The sequence below is a fragment of the Gnatocerus cornutus genome, chromosome 9 (genome assembly GCF_029298725.1).
Source record: "Gnatocerus cornutus isolate USDA-ARS CGAHR chromosome 9, icGnaCorn1.1, whole genome shotgun sequence".
Classification (NCBI taxonomy): Eukaryota; Metazoa; Arthropoda; class Insecta; order Coleoptera; family Tenebrionidae; genus Gnatocerus; species Gnatocerus cornutus.
Window position 1 is genome coordinate 3544319 of NC_142241.1, and position 22232 is coordinate 3566550.

Genomic DNA, 22232 nt, shown 5'->3' on the forward strand with positions numbered 1-22232 from the left:
CTCGTATTTGTTTATTATTTTGTTGCTTTATTAAGAGTTTTATTTATTTTTGTTTTTCAGAATAAACTATGCTATATTGAGTTTTTTATTTACTATTTTTTAAAATCGATGTTTTTTCCGATATATTCGATGTAATTGTGCTCTTGTTGAAATTGAGTTCAACATCGATTTTTTTTACTTCCCAAAACAAATAAAACTGAATAAATTCCCTATAATTTTCATTATAACCGCATGAAACTAAATAAGCTACCTGCATTTGTGGTGCTGTATAAAAATCTTTTCGCTCCATGAAATTTCGTGTTTTTGTTTGAGAAATATTTAAGCCATCCAAACGACCACCCCAATTACGAAAAACGCCACAGCCATTAAATAAATCCACCGAAAACCTTATCGCACTTTATAATCTTAATTCGTAAATAAAGTAAAGGTAATAACACAATTCGTGTTCGAAAGCATCACCTAATTTAACTTTCCGGCTTATAAATTACAGTTTTTTTTGTCGGTTTGCAGAACATGATTCCTCTTTCTATTTTGAGGAAATCCGCGCAGATCGAGTTATGATAATTCGGCTAATCCCGAGAAGGGTGAAAGAAAATAAAACAGCGAAATAAAATTACAGTGGAGGACATAACAACTGTATACATCGGCCATGAATTAAAATAGCTTTGTACATTCTATTAGGCGATGGAATTAAGTGACGAAAGGAAAAAACGGCCTTAACTTGATTAAATCGGAAACAATAAAGGAAAGTTTAACAACTTTCGTCACGCCTAAGCAGACGACGGAAGAAGACATAATCAAAGTTTACATAAAAACATGACTGAGATGCGTGATTGCTGTATATTTGTTCACGACTAAACGGCTTAGTTTTGAGAACTCTATTACTATAATGCACAAAAATCTGAGTGGGTTTAAAAAATAAACACGTTATGGACGCGTTTACTGCATCGTAAAATGTGACAAGAGCTGGGGCAAGCACGCGAAGGCGGCGACGACAAATCTACAATCTTCACGAAATTAGAGCTGGCGCAATGAAACAAATCTGTCAAATTTAAGTCTCTGAAGAGTTTTAAAGCCCTCCAAATTAAAATATGCGAATTTTCAAAATATCTTCAAAAATTAAAACGATTTAAGGGGTGTGATGAACTATTTTGAGTTTTTGGTTTTTTTACCGCCACTTGTAAATTATTTGAACCACGGATATGAGTTTCGGCCACTTGATAAATCTCGAGCTTCCTCAAAGGTTTTTGACCTAAAAATGATCCTTGAAAATCACCCCAATATGACTCAATTTCAACAAGAGCACAATTACATCGATCTCCAATACATCGGAAAAACATCGATTTTAAAAAATAGAAAGTAAAAAATTCAATATCATAGTTTATTGTGAAAAACAAAAATAAATAAAATTCTTAATAAAGCAACAAAATCATAAACAAATACGAAAAAAACAAAAATAAATAAAAACCTAATAATAAACAAAATAATAAGTAAATAAATTATAAAAAAAATAACAAATTCGAGATTAATAATAATAAACAAAATTTAAAAATATAACTCCCTTAAATTAAATTCCAGTCTTCTTTATTTGAACCGCAGCACAAGTAAATCCCGCTTTGCTTTGGTTCTACACGTTGGCAACCAACCAAACAAAATATCACAAAAATCAAGAGTGTAAAATAAAATACTTACATCGAAACCGCGATTATCGATTATTATTAATGATACATTGAAAATAAAAATATATGTATTAAAAATCGATGTTTTTTTGGCGAAATCGATATTAATAAAAAATCGATGTAAAAGTCCCAGATTTTCTAAGATTGAACCTATAAGATCTCCAAAACTAAGGTTAGATAATCTAAATCTGCCAAATGACTACAACTTTTAAGACGCCTGCATATCAAAATGTCACTCAAAACATATTTAAAGAAACAAGTGCATTTCCAGGCTAAATGGTTTACAAATTCACTAAATTTTTATTTAGGGTTGGCTTTGAAAAATATCACGTATGTTGGAAAAAAATGACAGGACTTTGGACATTTGTCATTTGATTTATTTTCAATTGATTTCCAATAAATTATTAAATCTGGAGATTGTTTGAACATATTTTTTTTATTCATGTTTTTGTGATATTATTTTTATCAGAGAATAATTAAGGTTACGTAAAAACAAAAATATCTGTCTTTCTTGTCACGGCCTGCTGCAAATCAAAATTTTGTGGATCTTACGGTAAATATTGTCATTGAAAATTCACTAAGACGAAATGTAAATGAATTTTGCTCATGCAAGAGAAAAAAAAATGCGTATTGAACAAAAAATCTCACGAAAAATACATAATATAGTAAGGTGAGTTGGGGTAAGTTCGAACGTGGGGTAAGACTAAACGAGGCTAGTTGCAGCCACAGCAACAGACTTCGGCTGCCTCAAGCAAAAACACAGTAGATACAGCAGATGCTTTTCAATAAAATTTTCACTGAGACTGAGAAATTTCAACTAGTCTAAATTACGTTCGAATTTGCCCCAATTCACCTTACTAATTAATGCTATAATACAAAGTGTTTATAATTGTTTCTAGCATCAAGGGGGGCTTTGAAATTCCTGTCACGCACTATTTTGCCGCTTTGATCTCATAGTGAATACAGCTACGTATATTCAAAATAATTAAAATTGTCACTCACGTCAACGACTTCTTAGTTACGGTTTTTTGTCTAAGTTATAGATTTTCAGGCTTAAAACCATAAACTGAACAATTTTTTTCAAAACTTACTTTGTTCTATGGTTAACTACAATTGTCAATTGAAAAATCTAAACCCACATTGGTAATAAGCGGCAAATTTATTTGACATTTCATAGTCACCCTTGAAGCTAGGCACATTTATAAACACTTTTTAGTAGATAAAGTCCGTAAAGAATAAACAAAATTCAAAAATACAACTCCCTTAAATTAAATTCCAGTCTTTTTTATTTAGACCGCAGCACAAGTAAATCCCGCCTTGCTTTGGTTCTAGACGTTGATAACCAACCAAACGAAATGTCACCAAAATCAAGATTGCAAAATAAAATACATACATCGAAACCGCAATCATCGATTTTTAATGATACATTGAAAATAAAAATATATGTATTAAAAATCGATGTTTTTTTGGCGAAATCGATATTAATAAAAAATTGATCGAATTGAAGTCCCAGATTTAATATGACTGTAAAAAAACAGTTTTTGGTGAATTTCTCGTTTATTTGTGAAGTAAGCTTAAGTTATTGGTGTTAATTTAACGCAGAATTTCACGAAGAATCCAAAACTGTAAGAATTTTTAACGTACGCTAACTAATAATCGAATTAAAAGCGATTGAAATTTAGGGTTATCGCTAAAGAGCAAACAAGCTTCGTAATAAAGCGTTGTCTACTTTGCTAGATATCTAGTTTATTTGTAAAACAAAGTTAAAATTAAGGTACTCGTTTTACGCAGAATCTCATGCAGAATCCAAAATTAATTTAATATTTAGTGTTTGATATCTCGGAAAACAACGACAAATAGAAAGACGCGGTTTGCATCATCGTTTTTCCCGTATTTTTTTGCTAAGAATTAGAAAATTACGAATAAAAAGACTCTCAATTTTTAAAACTTTATATCTCCGAAACAAAGTATGAAAGATAGAATGGTGCTATTTGGCACTATCGTTTTGGACCGATAAAACTGATAAAAATCAAACGAAACAACGTTTTTTTTTGCACTTTTTTTGCTTAGAATCCGCTCTTAAATGTTTAAAATTCGAGGCACGACTTTTTTGGGAAAAAAAATCCGACTGAAAATGAAAAATGTTGTATGTTTCGTTTTTTAACCGCTACTCGTAAACTATTTGACCTACCGATCTGAGATTTGGTCTGTTGATAGATCTTGAGCTGCCCTTTTAATTGATGTAGATTCAAAAGTATAAAACGTCGTTTTTGCTCCGCAACTATTTTTTTAAAATTACCCTAAAAAATTCTTAGCAAACTCAAGTTATTATTGCTCATTTAACGCAGAATTTCACGCAAAATCCAAAACTGTGCTTATAATTATAATTATAATTATAATAAATAACCGAGTTGTCGCCACAGGGCAACATATCCTGAATTCTAAAGTTCAAATTTTTCTAATAAAAAACCTAAAGTTTGAAAATTAAAAAATGCGTATAGGCTTAAAAACAAGCATTCGAGTACCAACTTGAGGGATAACCGTCAAGAAAAAAGTCACATTTTGACTAAAAAAACAGTATTTTAAAGACAAAAAAAATATTAATTTGACGTCTCATTGGGTTAAATTAAAATAATAAACATAGAAGAGAAGAATAAATAATAAAAAATATAGAAGAGAAGAAAGCATTTTCCAATCAATATCTCAAAAAAATCCTAATAATATTTTTTCAAAAATTCCTTGAAAACATTCCCAGAAGAAAGAAGATGAAACCTCTAAGTAATTCTAAAAACAATTGTCTAAAGCACCAAAAAATCCGACCGTAATCTAAAGCAACTTACGCGTAATTTCAAATCTGTTTTTGAAATTTTTCCAAGACAAAAAATATCTGTATTATAAGCAATTGAAGTTTCAGGGTGCTACCTAATTCTAAAAGTGTGATTTATTTTAAAATCCAACACTTAAGTATATAAAATATAGAAAGAAGTTCGCTCATGTTTATTTTGAAAAATTCATTTAAGAAAAAAATTTGTATCGAGCTGAAAATGACAATTTTTCGTTTATTGCCTATAACTTCTAAAATACATTAGTTATACCTGTTAAATTTAGTCCATTTGTAGATTCTAAGTTGCTCTTTCGATTGATATACAACTCAAAAGAATTAAATTTTGTTTTCCTGTAAATGACACAAAATCAAATTTTGAACATTTATTTGGCTCGATATCCTGCTTATTTGTGAAACAGACTTAAAATGAAGGCAATCGTTTAACGCAGAATTTCATGCAGAATCCAAAACTGTGCAGTTTTTTCCCATTGGTCAGCAAATAACCGAATTAAATGCGTTTGCAATTTTAGGTTGGCGCAAGAAAGCCAAAATTTTGAAGCTCCTGAGTATTTAATGTTCGATATCTCCGGAACTACGACAGATAGGAAAACGCGGTTTTCTTCATCGATTTTCTCGCATTTATTTTGTCAAACATCCAGTCTTACACATTCCGAACTCAAAAATGCGATTTTTTCCAAATAAAAATTTTGAAATTGGAACTATGTAAATTAAAGGTAAATGTAAAGGTTATTGTATGCAGAAAAATGGGCTTAAAAACATGCATGCAAGAAGAAAGTAACCAAACAAACTTTTGTGTAAAAAAAATTCAAAGAGGATCTAAAACCTCATTGTGTCAGATAAAAATGTCAGGTCTTAGGGTACGATATGTTATTATTTTTGGTTTTATTTCAGTCATTTATTTTAATCACTCTTTCAGCATAGCAAAATTAGAAAAACAGACGAGAAGAAAGAAGTTTTCAAGAAATATCTCAAAGAAATCCTGAAATTGCTTGAAAACAGTCCAACTAAGAAAGAAGAATCCTCCAATAAATTCTAAAAACAATCGTTCAAAGCACCAAAAAATCAACAACAAATAACTGAATTAAAAGCAATTAAAGTTTCGAGGTGTGAAAAAAGTGTGAATTTTTAAAAAATCTGGGAATTTTGAGAATTTCCTTTCGTTTGTTTGCCTTTAACTTCTAAAATAGTTTAAGTATAGATATCAAATTTGACCCATTGATAGATTTTGAGTTGCTCTTTCGATTGATATCCAATACAAGCGGATATGGCGAAATTTTCTTGCCGATAAAAACTTTTGAAAATAATCTATAAATGAATGTTTTTTTGACGTGAAAAACCTTGTAAATGAGCCTAAAATTTGGTGCGTCCCAATGATCGTTTCCCTTATTCAATGCCCATTTGGCCGGATCCTCGTGCAGCATAATCACGGCGAAGAGTCTCACTTTCGGAGATTTAGTAGTCGGCCAACCTGGGCAGGAGGTAATTATCATCATAAAGTGGACTTTACGAGCTCTCAGGGCCGTAAAGGAATGCTTCATTTCGCTGCCCCCAGAACAAACATACGCCCTTTGCCGCCCTTTCCTACCCTGGACAAACGCGCCGCACTGCACCCTTAAGAACCGGAGACCCCAAGGACCACTCCGAGCACCTAAAGTAATTATGGATGTGATGAATTCGCGTTCCTTTTTAACTTTAATACAGTTAAAGCCTCTGCTCTTGTTCTCCTGTTAAATGCTTAAAGCAGGCTTTAATTAACATTTACAAATAAAAAAAAATGAGAAAAGGAGCACCGAGCGGCGGCGAGATAATCAAATTACGACAAAATAATTTGAACCACTTAAGAATAAATTCATGTTTCCCTTTATCCTGCTATGAAAGAAGTACTTCATCTGGGAACCTGCGCCGAGATAAAACGCATTATAAAGAAAACCAAAACAAAGAGATGCCATCAGCTTGCGGAAAGAGTGTAAGGATGGGGCGGCCTTGCGCGCTCTCGCCACAGGAAATTTAAGTGGAAAGTTGAGTAAAACGAAAATGCAGGACCTCTACTTAGCTGCAAACTTTAATTGCTTGCAAAAATAGCACAAAGAACATACGATTTATTATATTAAATGTTTACTGCGAGAACAAACGTCTAATTCTAATTCTCCTTGGTCTGAGTTTTTACATTTTCAGATTCCCCCCGTTCTGTCGCAAAGTTGTGACATTTTTGACGCATTCCACCGACGAAGACCTATTGGTGACGGCGCCGCTCCCCGATTATCACAATCCATTACCTCCACTTTTCAGTAATACTTTCAGCAAACTGCCATAATTCTCCCTCATACGTGTCACTGTTGATTCCCTTCGTCTCGGATCGAATCCATCCGATGGGCACCTAAATACCTCACTAACTAGAAACACCTCCATCTCTTCACTTTTACGACAGTTGCCAACACGCATTACACCCAACTTTCGATCTGCATCCGATGAAAACCTCTTCACGCCCTTAATTGCACCAATGTTGCAGGTGGAGGGACAGAGACGCCCTATCATGGACATTGGCGAAGAATTTATTACACGTGTGCGGAAGATTGAAAATGCAATTGTAAAGTTCGTTGCCGAAAGAGTTAAATTTGCATGTTCCCTGAAGACTGGAATGAGTTAATCCAGAGGACAGCATTTTCTTACCTTCGTTTATTTAGCAGTAAACCTCCGCCATTTCGTCTAGATCCGTCTCGGAGGCCCCCAAGGAGAAAACTGCCAGAACTTTTCAAGATAAAATTGAATATGGATAAAACTAGAAGGAGAAATCCTCCAGAGTACGCGCGGTGTGTGCGTTCCGCTGCCAAACGTTACACTTAATAACTATGATAACGGAAATTCCGATATTCCAATACATCACAAGAGTTTGTTGTGTTTTTTTGGGAAAGTTTCTTAGTTGTGATGACGAAGTTGTATTCGTTGATTGGACGAAACAACGAAAAGTGTCTGATATGGCTGACGTCTCAAGGCTCACCCGCATATACAACGCGTGAAGCGATGCGCAAATTCAAACACTGCCAAGTTTCCAAGAAGTTTTGCAACTTGTGCCCATATCAGCAGGGAGCACAGGGTCCGGCTTAACTCCCCGAAGAAGAAACTGCTCACCTTCCGGTCCCTCGGACGGGGGCTGCGCCGCCACACTGCATTTTCAGCGGAATCAACTAAATTTATCATAACATTCTTTATTTAGAGGCCTGCCAGGCTCTTAAAACCGGAAAATCCTCACACTTTCGCTTTTCGGAATTTTTTATGCTTTAGTTCCTTTAAAAAAACTCGATTCTCGAATTAAAAATGTCGACCTTTTAGTCACACGTGAAGTTAGCCACTGATGAAATTGACAGTTGGTTGGAAATTTATTTGTGGTTTCGATAGTTCTTGGCATTTAAAATGTAAGATAACAACTCTTAAAGTATAATCTCACAAAAGTTGTTAGTCTCAGTATTTATTATGATAGAAATTTAAAGTCGAAGAAAAGTATAGTATGTAGCTCGTTTTAAAAAAACTACTTTAGACACTCGTCTAAATGGTTAGGTATATAATGAAGAGGTTACAAAGCAAATTGTTAAATCAAATCTTGGTGTCGACGACAAATTGTTAAATCAAATCTTGGTGTCGACGAAAATATTTAGGAACAAAAATGTAATAATGAACTTTGACAATGACTCCATCCCCTCCTCCCCCCTCTACTCTCTTCTACCTGCTCCAATAGGAAGAGGTGGACACGCTTTTAGTATATAAGGACGAGATATTTGATAGTTTTTAGTTTAATCATCGCTCTGATGCTGGTAGCATTGTTATCGAAACGCGCGTCAACATTTTTGACAAAATTTCGTGTTTGGGAATAAACTGTATTTTTGAAGACATCTCAGTCTCTGCCTAATTTTGCTGTTTGTTAGTTAATTTCTTCCCAATTGACGATTTTGACGTCTGACAAGTGACAAGTAATTAATATGACGTTTCTAAATCGGTTAATAATTAGACTATAATCCTAAAATTTGTGTGTATTGAAAACTTAGCGTTGCTTATTAAGTATGACAAATTTTGAAATTTTTGGAAAAACGGGACAGATTTTAAAAAATTTTAGAGTTTAGAACAAAAAATAAGAAATTTCAACAGATCTTTCTAAATTTGTTATTAATTGAACTATGTCCTTGAAATTTGTGAAAATAGTTAAATTAGTTTTGTTTATTCAGTCATCCAAATTATAAGATTGTTGAAAAAGCGAGACAAATTATAGAATTTTTTATAATTTAAGGCGGTTTAACACGATCACTTTTTCCTCAAATTTTTACGAATAAAAATTCTTTCAAGTTAACGTTCAGGATTTGTCACAAAATTAATGCAGAAAAATGTTTCCTGTTTGCTAACCTCCAAAGTCAGCAGTTTTTTTGCTCTTCACTTGGCACATTGTTACTGCGCAGAATTGTGAAATTATTTGTGAATTTTTAAAATGTTTTAAAATTTTTTGCAAATATTTTTGCAAAAATATTTTCTCCAATTTCGCTGTTTGTCACGAGAATATTTGTTTGAAAATAAATTTTCAAATATTTATTTGTAAAAATTTGAGAAAAAATGTGTTCGTGTCAAACCGACTTTAGAACAAAAAATATTATAAATTTTACACACGCTTCTTAATAGGTTATTAATTGAACTATGATTTTATACATTGTTTACTTTACTCCTTTAGTTTTGATTATTAAATCTTCCAAATTGCAAATTTTTTGGAAACACGAGACAGATTTTAGAAATTTTTATAATTTAGAACAAAAAATGTTTTGAATTTTAAATTTTTGTTTTTAAATTTTCTAATAATAGTTGGACTATGACCTTGAAAGATTTGGATATACTTTAGTTTTAAGTGTTGTTTATTAAGTCATCTAAATAACAAGATTGTTGAAAAAACGACACAAATTTTAAAAATCTTTATAATTTAGAACAAAAAATGTTTTGAATTTTAAACAAACGTTCCTAAATCAGTTATTAATAAGACTATAACCTTGAAAATTGTAGATATTATTACTTTAAACTTGTGCATTAATTCATCAAAATTGCAAAATTTTTGAACACAGGAGCCAGATTTTAGAAATTTGTATGATTTAGAACAAAACAAATTTTGAATTTTAAACAGACGTTCTTAAATCGGTTCTTAATTGAACTATGACCTTGAAAATGGTGGATATTGTTACTTTAGACATGTTTATTATTTCTTCCAAATTGCAAAATTTTTGAAAACACAAAACATATTTTAGAAATTTTTATAATTTAAAACAAAAAATATTTTGAATTTTAAACAAATGTTTTTAAATCGGTTAATAATAATTGAACTATGACCTTGAAAGATTTGGATATACATAGTTAAGTTTTACGTCTTGTTTATGAAGTCATTTAAATTACAAGTTTGTTGAAAAAACAGGACAAATTTTAGAAATTTTTATCAATTAGAACAAAAAACATTTTAAATTTTAAACAAACGTTCCGAAATCAGTTATTAATAAGACTATAACTTTGAAAACTGTGGATATTATTATTTAAAACTTGTGTATTAATTCTTCCAAATTGCAAAATTTTTGAAAACACGAGACAGATTTTAGAAATTTTTATGATTTAGAACAAAAAATATTTTGTACTTTAAACAGACGTTTCTAAATTGGTTACTAATAGGACTACGACCTGGAAATTTGTAGAGTATTTGTTTAATTTTGGTTATTAAATCCTCAAATTTGCAAAATTTTCGCAAAAAAAGGGACACATTTTACAATTTTTTTATAATTAATTAAACTGACATTAATAAAACTTGTTACATAATGTACTATTTTTTATTCCCGTATTTAAAATGCCGTTTTAATTTGCCATTTTCGTGATGTTAAGTGACATTGCGTCACCTGTGACTAAAGTGGCGGGCTGAAAATCGCACAGTTATTTTAACCACTGATCAAATTGACAGTTCGTTGAAAATTTCTAGACTAAATAAACTCGTGGTTAAAACGACCTTTTAACAAACTTACCTAATATTTTATTATCAACAATCAACTTATAATTGGATTTTTAACCACACTTATATTAACCATTATCCACCGTATTATCCACTAGTGGAATAAAGTTAGTTTATTTCACTGATACAAAAAATATGAAAAATTAAAACAAATCATCAAATTTTGTTTTTATAATATTATTTTTCGTAATATTCTTTTGACTTGACTGGTAGGAAACGCAGAATACTAAGCAACCACATTTGATGTGACGTTTAATGTCGATTTAATTTTCCATTCAGTTCGAATAATTTAGGCTTGTTGTGGACGAAATTGTGAAAAAAACGTGGTATTGCATTCATGCCTTAGTCGCGGTCTATAAGATGCTGTCTTACAATAAATAACTATGTATTAGATTCAGACACGGAATCAACAAGATTTTTTCTAAAAATAAAAAAGATCACAAAAAATAGAGAATCTAAGAAATCTAAAGAATTCTTCCAATTTTGACTTTCCACGTTCGCAGTTCATCAAATCCCAGAAAAAGTCACGGGATTCTAGGAAATTGCGTATTTTTAAATATTAGTCAAGACACAAGAGCAGTGGCGGAAAGAAGTGTTGGAAAAGGCCAAGTTTGAAGTTGTATCGTTTCCGGCATTGTGTAAATAGTGTCGGCAGCCTCCGTCTGGTAATTAGCATTCGAGTGTAGTAAAGTGCATTTCTGACGGAAGGGAGAGTTGCCGTAATGAAATCTGGGCGAAAACCATAAAGTGCGCCGGAATCTCGGACATATTTGCGAGAGGCTCGGGTTCGTTTCTCTTAATAATGTTAGCAAATTGCAGAGACTAACCGTAAAGAACAGCAACCCTTCCACTTTTAACTTATTAATTAATTAACAATCATGGCGAGTGAGAAGAAAACGTTGTGCGAAAATGAAAATTAAAACGCCAAGCGACGAGATATACATTGTACGGGTCGAGTTTTTCACTTGCGGATAGTTGGAGGAAAAGTTGGGCAACTTGCTAACGGTGATTTAGAGGGATGCACCTTTGTTGATCCTAGCTGAAGGGGACTTAGTGAAGACTCTCGGAGGTATCATAATCGGGAGAGGTCCACTAATGTATGCAAATGTCCTGTGAGGTGTTCATTACGACAACGCGGATGCAAATAGTTTCGCTGCATTTCGCTAACAAGGAAATTATGCACGAAGACGCTCTCCGTTTTTTCTCTCCTGGCAGGATAGCAGCGTGCGGTCCCGTGGGAAATAGCCTATTAGCCGGCATCGGACACGTCCCAATCGCCCCTTGAACATGGAAAACACGTAAGTGGACATGGGACCGATCTATCGCCTCGCCAGGGGCCTACTACTAAACATCTATCGAATCAAGAGTGCCATGCGATGTCTTTCCGGGAGGCCGCACGCCCTCACCGGACCGAAACTTTCCCGGACTTATCGACTGAAACAGACAGATGACCACGAGAACTGACGAGCATATATGATCAGAGCATTTGTGAATGTCGCAACTCATGCATATGGAAATGTAGGTATACACCGGACACACCTCCACCGGAGTCGTAATCACGGATTTTCTCCGGAGAAATATACAAATTTGATTGGATCGTGGGCTCCCGAGGCGAAACCACTTCGAGAAATGTTGTGATGGAAACTCTCTTCTCGTGGTTTGGATAGCAACGGACATTAAAATCTGATTATTAAAATAAATTAGCCTGCGAGCTACAATACGCGCGGGGTTCAAGTCGGTAATGAAGGGATTCGACCGAGGGTAACGTCAGTTACAGGGCGCACTTCGCCGGCCTGTCAAACTACGCCGGAGGCGAACTCACCTGCACGAACCCCAATATGGACATTCCCATGCAACTAATACAAATACAACATGGAAAATCTACTTCTTTCGCCGCCACTTCAATCTTGCCAGGAAGTTTACTCGTGTAGTTTTCAGGCTGAGACTGACATTCTGATTTGTGCTTTTGATGGCTTCATGCCATTTATTTTTTCATTTTGCTCCTGCTAAGTTTAGGTACCCAAAATCTTGAAAAACATGAGAATTTAAATTTTATTGTTTTCTGCTCCCCTGAATCTCCAAATTTGGTTAATAGTAAATTGTGCTTTAAGACGTTTTTTAATTTTAAGATGCAATTGTAAAATTTCAAATTTCCCACTAAATTTCGAAGTTGGTAGTACTGAAAATTTGAAAACACGCGAAATTACCGAATTTTAGCTGCAGTGGAAGAAATTTTCAGTTTCAAGAAATTTCTGTTTTTTTTAGTTGAATTGCAATCAATTTCTTAAGAAAACTTACAGATTTTGTTCATTTTTGGTTTTAAGGGCATGAAATTTTCAGGATTTGTTACTTTTGATTTCTTTATTAAACGCACTAAATTGCACAATCTTGACTGTAAAGGAAAAAATATAAGAAATTTTTGTTTACAAATGAACGAGAAACTGCAATTTCTACCAAGAAAACCTATTTATCCCTAGAATTGGTCATTTTTTGAGTTATCAACTTAAAATTTTCAGAATTTGTCCCTTTTGGTTTCATTATAGAACACGTGAAATTACAGACTTTTAATTGCAGTGGGAGAATTTTAAGTATTTTCTGTTTTGAGTTGGACAAGAAGTTGCAGTTTTGATGAGGAAAATTAAAAAATTTATCATTTTGACTTGAAATTTTTAGAATTTGTTAAGTACTTTTTGTTCCTTTTTTAAAGACACTAAAAAAGTAATAAAAGGGAAATAAAATGTGTAACTAGCCCTGCCGAACGACCAATCATAGAGCAGCATTTTACATCCGCCGCCAACAAGATTCTTCTCAAGAAAAATAAAGTTTAGAGTCTGTCTACCATCTAAGTGAAGGTTTCCGTGAAAGATCGACAAATTAATTCTTTGAACGAAATCGGTACTAGTCTACATAATCATACCTATTTACAGTAGTCTAGGGATTTTTTAGGGATTTTTTAAGTTAGAATCAAAAGATTATTAAAATTTATTTCTGGGAACACTAATTAGTGTAATTTTTAAAATCAGCAAGCAATTTTGTTTAATAGATGGCTCCACACACAACTGTCAGATTTTTTACCAAACGCAAAATATATATGATAATAAAAAACATAATCCAGGTTAAGGAATCAAATTTACTATTTTTTATTTTTTTTTGTAACGATTAAAAAACCCCTTTTACCACTTGCTTGAACCACCACTGATGAAAATATCAACCTAAAAGAACAAACCTTGGATTATTGCTAAGCAGGCAAGATTACAATATTTAATCCAATGGCAAACTGGAAATTTTGACCAAATATTCGAATACAAAAAAGCTTTTACGTTACAAAAACGTCTTTTCAGACTGTGGCGAGTCTTCATTATTTAATCCTTCGATTTGCAATCTAATAATTAATTTTTTAGTGATGCTCTCATCATTTGGTGACAATTTGACAAATATGACAGTTTTTATTTGACGTTTTGCAGGAATTTCAGGAGTTTTAAAAATCAGCATCGCGGAACTCGCTTTGCTGAACGACCAATCACCGAGCCGCATTTTAAATTTGGCGCCCACCTAAAATCTGCAGAAAAAATAGCCTTTAGTTTAGGCTTAAAGTGACGTTTTTTACTAATGCCTTAATAACATAGGATTCTAAAAATTGCTTTCAGAATAAGAATTTTCTAGAAAACAATCCACCATTAATCAAATTTAATTTGAAGATTCGAAAGAACAGGAATAAAATAAAATTCAAATTTCCCTATATGTATTTTCCTAGGTTTAGCAATCCGAAAAACACCCGGTACATCATAATCTCACTTTCTTTTGCCCTGAATGTTAGGAAATTAACTGTATTGTAGAAGTAAATTCAATTAGTAACAGTTTTTTTAGTAAATTGTCTATCCAATCTGATTCGTAAAGAAATCAGGATACATAAGTAATTCGAAACTTTTTGTGGTCTTCTTTTTAGATTAATTAATATGCCATAATTTTGTGCTAATTCTGTGCTTCAGATTTGTTTATTTGACGCTCGTTCAAATTTGTTTTTTGAAATAACTCAAAAACGAAAAGAGCACAGAATTTGGAAATTGTCCTACCAATTAGCACAGAATTAGCACAAAATTAGGGCATATCGATTATTCTGTTTCGCGATGCTCAAACTTGACGCTTCTTCAAAAAGAATTCGTTGAAATCTGTATTTTGGATTGCCTTCTATTTTCTGTGTGTTTTTTTAAATAACTCAAAATCGAAAAGAGTACAAAATTTGGAAACTGCACCACTAATTAGCACATAATTAGCACAAAATTATGACGTATCGATTAATCTGTTTTTCGTGGCATGATACTCAAACTTGACAATCGTTCTAATTTGTTTATAACAACAACTTAAAAACCAAAAGAGCACAGAATTTAGAAACTGCAGCACTAATTAGCACAGAATTAGCACCAAATTATGGCATATCACTTAAGCTGTTTTGTGTGGTGCATGATGCTCAAACTTGACGCTTCTTCAAAAAGAATTCGTTGAAATCTGTATTTTGGGTTGCCTTCTATTTTCTGTATGTTTTTTAAATAACTCAAAATCAAAAAGAGCACAAAATTTGGAAATTGCACTACTAATTAGCACAAAATTATGGCAGATCAATTAATCTGTTTCGCAATGTATGATGCTCAAACTTGACGCTCACCCATTTTTGTTTTTGAAATAACTTAAAGACGAAAAAAGCACAAAATTTAAGAATTGCAGCACCAATTAGCACAGAATCAGCACAAAATTATGACATATGTTTGATTTTTTTTGGGATTTATGATGCTCAAACTTTACGCACCTAGGTTTATGTAGATTTCACATACAGGGTGTGCAAAGTTCTAGAGTTATGAATTACATATATTTTTTTTCCATGTAAATTTTGTTAAATTTTCTTGGAAATCTAATAATTTGTTTTTCACAATGCATCAACTCTGCACCGAATTTAGACGTTAAATACGTCTACTCCTTCAGGATATTTTTTTTTGATCCGTTACACTTTCCTTGTTAAATTAAGATTTTATCGCTTTCTTTAGTTTTTCCCAGAACCATATTACAAAATATCTTCAAGATAAGCCTTATCAAATGTTGCAGAAAACAATTCTTAGAAACCAAGCTTCAAAACGTAATTGTGATAAGATTTGAAAGATACTGCTATCAAATTTGAATCTTGGTATTTCCCAGATATAGAGCTGCACTTAGATTTCGGTCATTCCCCAGTTAATTTTTCAACAAAATGGTAAATCTTCTAGAACCTTCAGCTCAACAGATCGTTGAGGTACACCAAGAGTTCAAGATTACCTGCAATGAGGAGACTCTGCGAAAAATTTTTCTAAATCCCGAATTCAAAGACAAACAGGTCTGTGTTGTCTCAATTACCGGAATTCTTCGGCAAGGAAAGTCATTTTTTCTCAACTTATTACTTCAATACTTAAAATCAGAGGTAAGTATCGAATATGTTTCAATGATTTATTTCACTGATCCACATTAGTACCAAGCAAAGAAGATACTGCCTCTAAAATGTTTGGAACAAGAAGACCCAACTCCCGGTTTTCCCTGGAAATCTGGACGTGACAGACACACAAATGGAATTGTAGTTTGGCCGGAAATTTTCGTAGCAAAAGTACCATCAGGCGAAGAAGTACCTTACTCAAAACTGTAATCATGCAGGAATTAATGGTTTTCTTCCATAGATAGCAATCGTACTTTGGGACACCCAAGGAATGTCACACTCCAAGAAGACTCCAGAGGACCCGGTACCAGTTTTTACCATAGCAACACTGCTCAGCTCCTTTCAGATCCTCAACGTGGCGGAGAATTTGCATGAATATGATTTAGCTCTTTTTGAAGCTATTTCTACCAAGCCTAGTCTTCAACATCTTTGCTTGTTGATCCGTGACTGGCCATTTCAATTCGAGTACGATTTTGGGCTGCAAGGGGGTAAAGAACTGCTGGAACGCCTCCACCAGTCAAAGAATGTCACCAAGAAACAAGAAATATTGAGAGAGAGAATTTTCAAACTTTTTGAGAATATTTCTTGTTATTTGCTGCCTCCACCCGGAGAACGAGTTAGTCCAAAATTTTTGCAGTACGTGAAAGAGTTTGTTGCAAATTCTCTGACACCTGAGAATTTAGCACCAAAGAAAATAGACGGGAAAGCTATAACGGTTTCTGACTTGTACTATTTGATCCAAACGTTTTGTCAAAATTTCCAAGAAGGGAAAGCTCCGTCCATTGATGAGGCTCTATTGAAGGCCGCCTATTATGAATCGTTGGAAAAGTACACAAATGCTATGACTGCTTTTTCTGAAGACATTGAAAACAAGCTTTTGGAGGAGCATCACTCACTAGAAAAATTAAAGGTGCTTTACATGTTTGACGATCAAACGAAAGAATCAGAACTAAAGAAAACCCTTAAAAAGAAACTAAAAAAAGTAAGTACTTTACTATACGTTCCAGCCATCTAATCTTCTTCTTTTCAGGCAATAGAAGAAACCTTTTTGAAATATCGACAAACGAAAAGAATAATGAAGCAAGAAAAAGAACGAGAGTTTGCGTACCATGAGCAGGAGAAACTCCTCGAGAAGTTTGAGTCTATCCAGACAAAACACGACCATATGGAGCGCGGGTTTGAAAAAAAACTAGCGCATCAAAAAGAACAATACGAGCGGACGATTAACGAAAAATTAAAAATGTTAGAAGATGAGATAAAGAAGGTGGAAAACAAAAATGAAGAATTACGAGTTACGGCCGAGCGTCTTACAGACGAACGAAAGAAAATCGACGAAGAGAACTGCCACAAGGAAGAAAGGCAAAAAAAATACGAAGAGAAACTAGGGCATCAAAAAGAACAATACGAGCGGACGATTAACGAAAAATTAAAAATGTTAGAAGATGAGATAAAGAAGGTGGAAAACAAAAATGAAGAATTACGAGTTACGGCCGAGCGTCTTACAGACGAACGAAAGAAAATCGACGAAGAGAACCGCCACAAGGAAGAAAGGCAAAAAAAATACGAAGAGAAACTAGCGCATCAAAAAGAACAATACGAGCGGACTTTTAACGAAAAATTAAAAATGTTGGAAGATGAGATAAAAAAGATGGAAAACGAAAATGAAAAATTACGGCTTGCAAACAAACACCTTGAAACTGTTCAAAATGAACTAAAGAAGGAAGTTGAGGAGTTGAGTAAGACGATTGAAGAAGCAAACGATGAAGGAGAATCCAATGAAGAAACCGAGCGTTGTATAATTGTATAATATTCTTCTATTTTTTCAAACTTGTCTTACAATTTTGTTTGTTAAAAAATAAATATAATAGAAATGAGAGTAAAACAAATATCGTGCAATAAAAAAAAATCATTCGTAGTTGGTTTTGAAATTTTCAGTCAAGTCTTTGATTGAAGAAATAATCTTTTTTTTGTCAAGCAATTTGACGTCAAACTGAGAATTTTAATGAAACATTTTCATTGTATTGCAAAAAGTTCTCTTATGAAAAAATAATCACAACACGTACTTTTGCTTTCCTTTTGTTTGTATTTCAGGGCAGTTTCCATGTAATGGAAAAATAGGTTCGACCGCAACTATTTTTGTGCCCAGTCAATTCGTCTTCAGGGTAATTTGTCCTCAGTGATTTCGTTTCTTTAAAAATTTGTCATCTCCAAACTGGTCCCTGAAAGCTTTGCTTGTATGCACTGTATACAGGGTGAACCCGAATCAAGTGCAAAGATTCTAACCACAATATCAGACATCACTGTAGATAACGACTTTGTAAAAAAATCTTAAAAGAGTCAATTAAGCCAACATTTTCAAAAGCTACAAAATCATCTCTGGCTAGAAATAGTAGAAATAATAATTTTCATAAAACTTTTTTTGTATATTTCTACAAGTTGAAAATTCAGTTGCAATTGAAAGACATCGAAAATTATTGAAATTTTTAATCATCAAAAATTATTTAGAATCATTCAAATTTAATTTTCTATCAGACCCTTATTAATATGCAATGCGTATTTATCGGATGATAATATTGCAAATTTGTAGATGTCTAAAGATTCTCCATGACTGTTTTTATCTACCAGTGCCAATTTTACATCTTTTAAACTGAAAAAAAAAACAAATTTTATTAATGCATGTATACTCACCTTGTTGCAAATGTCAATTTTATTTAAAAATACAAGGTGATTTTGAAATAAAAACGAAAAAAAACACGGATTTACGGAAAGACGATTTCGGTGGTTTTTATTAATTTTAAGGTAAAAGAGAAAAATTCCAAAATACTGACCTTACTTAGCGCCACTGATAACGTAGAGATACATTTTGTTGATTAATAATGTGGTACCTATGTAACCTTAGTAATTATTGGCCTAGCATGAAAATTGCAATTATTTTTTTTTATTATTTTGTTTAAACTGAGGCTTCGATTTAAAAAACGAAACCTGCCAACTTCCATCATTTACAACAAGCTGTAACGTTTTTTTTCCGCTTCTATTTCCAAATCTACCTGTATATCGGTACCTCAGAAGCATAAGAGTTTATCTCCAATTTTTGTGAAAAATGAGTTACATTTTTTTTATTACTCTTTACATCTTCTTTAAGACAGATAAAAATATTCCCCATTAGATCAAAAACAAACGATTTTAGGTTTCTCTAAGGAACTAAGTACCACATAATGTTAGAAGCATAAAGAACCAACTCCTTATAGGTCTACATTTCAAGGTGATTTTGTTACTCAACTGATCCAAACTTACTCAAATTGATGATAAACGCAAGTATATTATTTGGGGATACTAAAGAAAAAAATCCGTGTATTGGAACATTCCATTAAAATTTTTGTTGTAAGACCAAAAATGCCACCATTTTTTTTTTTAAATCCAGTAACATTTTTATTTTTTTATGCGATTTTAACGACATTTGTAGAGATTATCACTCTTGACAGCCTTATTAAGAGTGTCGATTTAGAAAAATTTAGACCGAAAAGCGAATTTTTAGAAATTTTGATTTCGAGGAGCAAAGAAACATTTTTGTTTTTTAATAAAAAAATTGACTATAAAAATTAGACCTGTAAGTTTTTCATTTTTGATGCCACTACATACAGAGTGTCCGGAAAGTCGCGCACCACCGTGAAACTGTATCATCGGACAATGACATAGATCACCGGAAAAATGTTAAAAAAAAAATCCATGTCTTCAATTTTTCGAGATATGATGGATTGAAGAGACAAAGTTTGATGCAAAAATTCACAATTTCTGAGCAATCCTTTTACGTTCAAATGAATTTGTTACCTAAAGGACATTTTGCGCAAAGGCATGGTGCAAAGAAAATCGGAAAAATCTTGTAAGAAATGCCTAAAAACTGTTAACAAGATTTTTTAATCAACAATCTCGATCAGCATCGTTCACATGAAACCATAGATACAATACTCGTTCAACAGTCCAGCAATGTTGCCATTTTCCAAATTTTTTTTTGGTCCTGCGAAAACAGTCTGGATTTTTTTTTAACATTTTTTTGGTACTCGGGGGGACCACCCAATTACCCTCTATCAAAGTGGTGCGCCACTTTCCGGACACCTGTATAACCAAATTTGTGGCGTTTATAAGTCTTGTCTGTCTTATTAATAGTACCAATTTAGAAAAGTTTAGACCAAAAAGAAAAATATTTAGAACTTTTTATTTGGACAACTGTAAAAATGTCAATTTTTTTCAGCACTGTAATTTCGTTATTTTTAGTGGGACAGGAACGAAATTTATACTTGTTGTTTCTTTTGTTTTTTTTTAGTAAAATCACTAATTTGCAAAAATTTAGATCAAAAAGTCAAATTTTTAGAAATTAGAATAGAATGCCGATTTACAAAATTTTAGAGCGAAAGGGAGAATTTGTAGAAATTTTTATTTTGAGCAGCTAAAAAACTTTACAAAAAAAACTTGAACGCGCTTTAATTTCGACATTTTTGGTGTCACCAGAACAAACTGTGGGAGTTTTTTTTTAAGTTAAAATAGTCCATAGAAGTTGCTGAATTTGGGTTAATTTTAATATATCTTTGTTAGCCATTATTTCTAATAACGTATTACCTTTTTTTTGTAAAAACATTGTTAATTTTTTTTGAAAATTTCTATTACTGACTGTGACTTAAGTCCAGATAATCTAATTTTTCTTAGAAGCATAAGGAACCAAGTATAAAAATATGCCCAAAAAATTATTTTTGGATCAAAGGTAACGACTATTACGCACGATTTGAAATAAATAGTCATCAATAACTCGCAATTTGGTCTTAAATTGCATATTTGAAAAGAGATTAATAACACCATTGTGACTTTTTAGAATACCTGGTTTGTTAATTTTCTCGAAACTCTAATTTATGGAGATAAACCCTTATGCTTCTGAGGTACCAATATTATAATTCACATTCTTTAATTTATTATCACATATCACCGAGACAAATTGAACTGGGGGCAATTTGCTTTGGGGACGAATTGGTGAGGAACGAATTGTCGGACACCAATTCTCACGTGTATCCTTGAAATGCCAGTTGTCAAATGGCAATAAAGGACGCGGCTATGAGATTCCAAATGTTTGTAATTGAGAGTGATTATTGGATTGCTCTGTATTTGATAAATAATCCAAAAGACATAATGTTGACAGGTCCGAGTTTATCGAAAGCCCCGTAAAAAAGATAAATCAGTCGTGCATGGTGTGGTCGCTGTAAAAAGCGGCAATAAAAAACATAAACTGCCTTCAAATAGACGCAGACGACATTATTATGTAGTTATTATAATAATAAATCTCGAGTTGAACAACTAAAAAAAGGATAATACGCTTCACGAAACATTTGACCTTCCCTAGCATGTTATCCACTTTTATATCGAGTTTTATCCAGACTTCCTCCGAGTCGTCCATAAATTTCCCGCTTCCCAGAGCCCTTCTCAGATTTTTAAGTGTACAAGGATATAACTTTACTTTTCACGACATATCATTTCGGGCAGTAAGATTTCCAAGTGATGCTCTATCGGACCGATTTTGAAAGAAATTTATAACAGGAAAAATATACAGTATGTCCCGGGATTGAGTTCACAAGAGAGGAAAAAAAGTTTATTTTTCATTTTACAAAAAAATGATAAAGGAATAACATTTTTTGCTTAATTCAAAACAGATAAATCTGAAATTAAAATTTCAAAATTATTAGTTTGTACTCTTAAAATTAATTTTTTCTTTATTTTTATTTATAAAATTTTGTAATCGTATTTAAATAATAGCAGTCTGTGGATTCGTAGTATCAAATAGTGCGTTAAATATTAAAGAAAAAATTACCCAATAATGTGTAAGTATTACAAAATTGGAAAAGAAATGCAATTGCATCCTTAACAATAATTGAGAAAATTTGTCTTAAACAAACAGAGAAAACAGTCTTAAAACTTTGTGCTAAAACAGGTAATGAGTTAATCAAATAGTGGAAATTGGTTTGAGTTAAAAAACAAATTTCATTCCTTTGACATTTTTTGCAAAATTAAAAATAAAAAAGTCCTTCGTTATTTTTTGTTTTTTTTTCGATTTTAAGAACACAGCTTGATAATATTAAAGTTTTAATTGAAGTTTTATTTATTTTAAATTAAGCAAAAATATTATTCCTTTGTAATATTTTTGTAAAATGAAAAATAACGTTTTTTTTCCTCTTGTGAACTCAATCCGGGGACATA

At 32.6% G+C, this 22232-nt stretch overlaps 2 protein-coding genes across 10 annotated transcripts in view; one reads left to right on the forward strand and one right to left on the reverse strand.

Annotated features, from left to right (window-relative positions):
• LOC148167833 (uncharacterized) overlaps positions 1-22232 on the reverse strand; it is a 291253-nt gene that overhangs the window by 240035 nt on the left and 28986 nt on the right. The window lies entirely within an intron of this gene.
• LOC148167836 (atlastin-like) lies at positions 15742-17882 on the forward strand. Its single transcript, XM_088045683.1, has 4 exons — positions 15742-15986; positions 16035-16184; positions 16237-16977; positions 17026-17882. The coding sequence occupies exons 1-4, from the start codon at positions 15780-15782 to the stop codon at positions 17800-17802; spliced, it is 1875 nt and encodes a 624-aa protein (XP_087901809.1). The 5' UTR covers positions 15742-15779; the 3' UTR covers positions 17803-17882.

Coding starts and splice junctions, on each gene's coding strand:
- LOC148167836 (XM_088045683.1), top strand. CDS start 15,780: ATGGTAAATCTTCTAGAACCTTCAGCTCAACAGATCGTTGAGGTACAC. Junction 15,987..16,034: donor TTCAATACTTAAAATCAGAG/GTAAGTATCGAA, acceptor GATCCACATTAG/TACCAAGCAAAGAAGATACT. Junction 16,185..16,236: donor AAGTACCATCAGGCGAAGAA/GTACCTTACTCA, acceptor TTTCTTCCATAG/ATAGCAATCGTACTTTGGGA.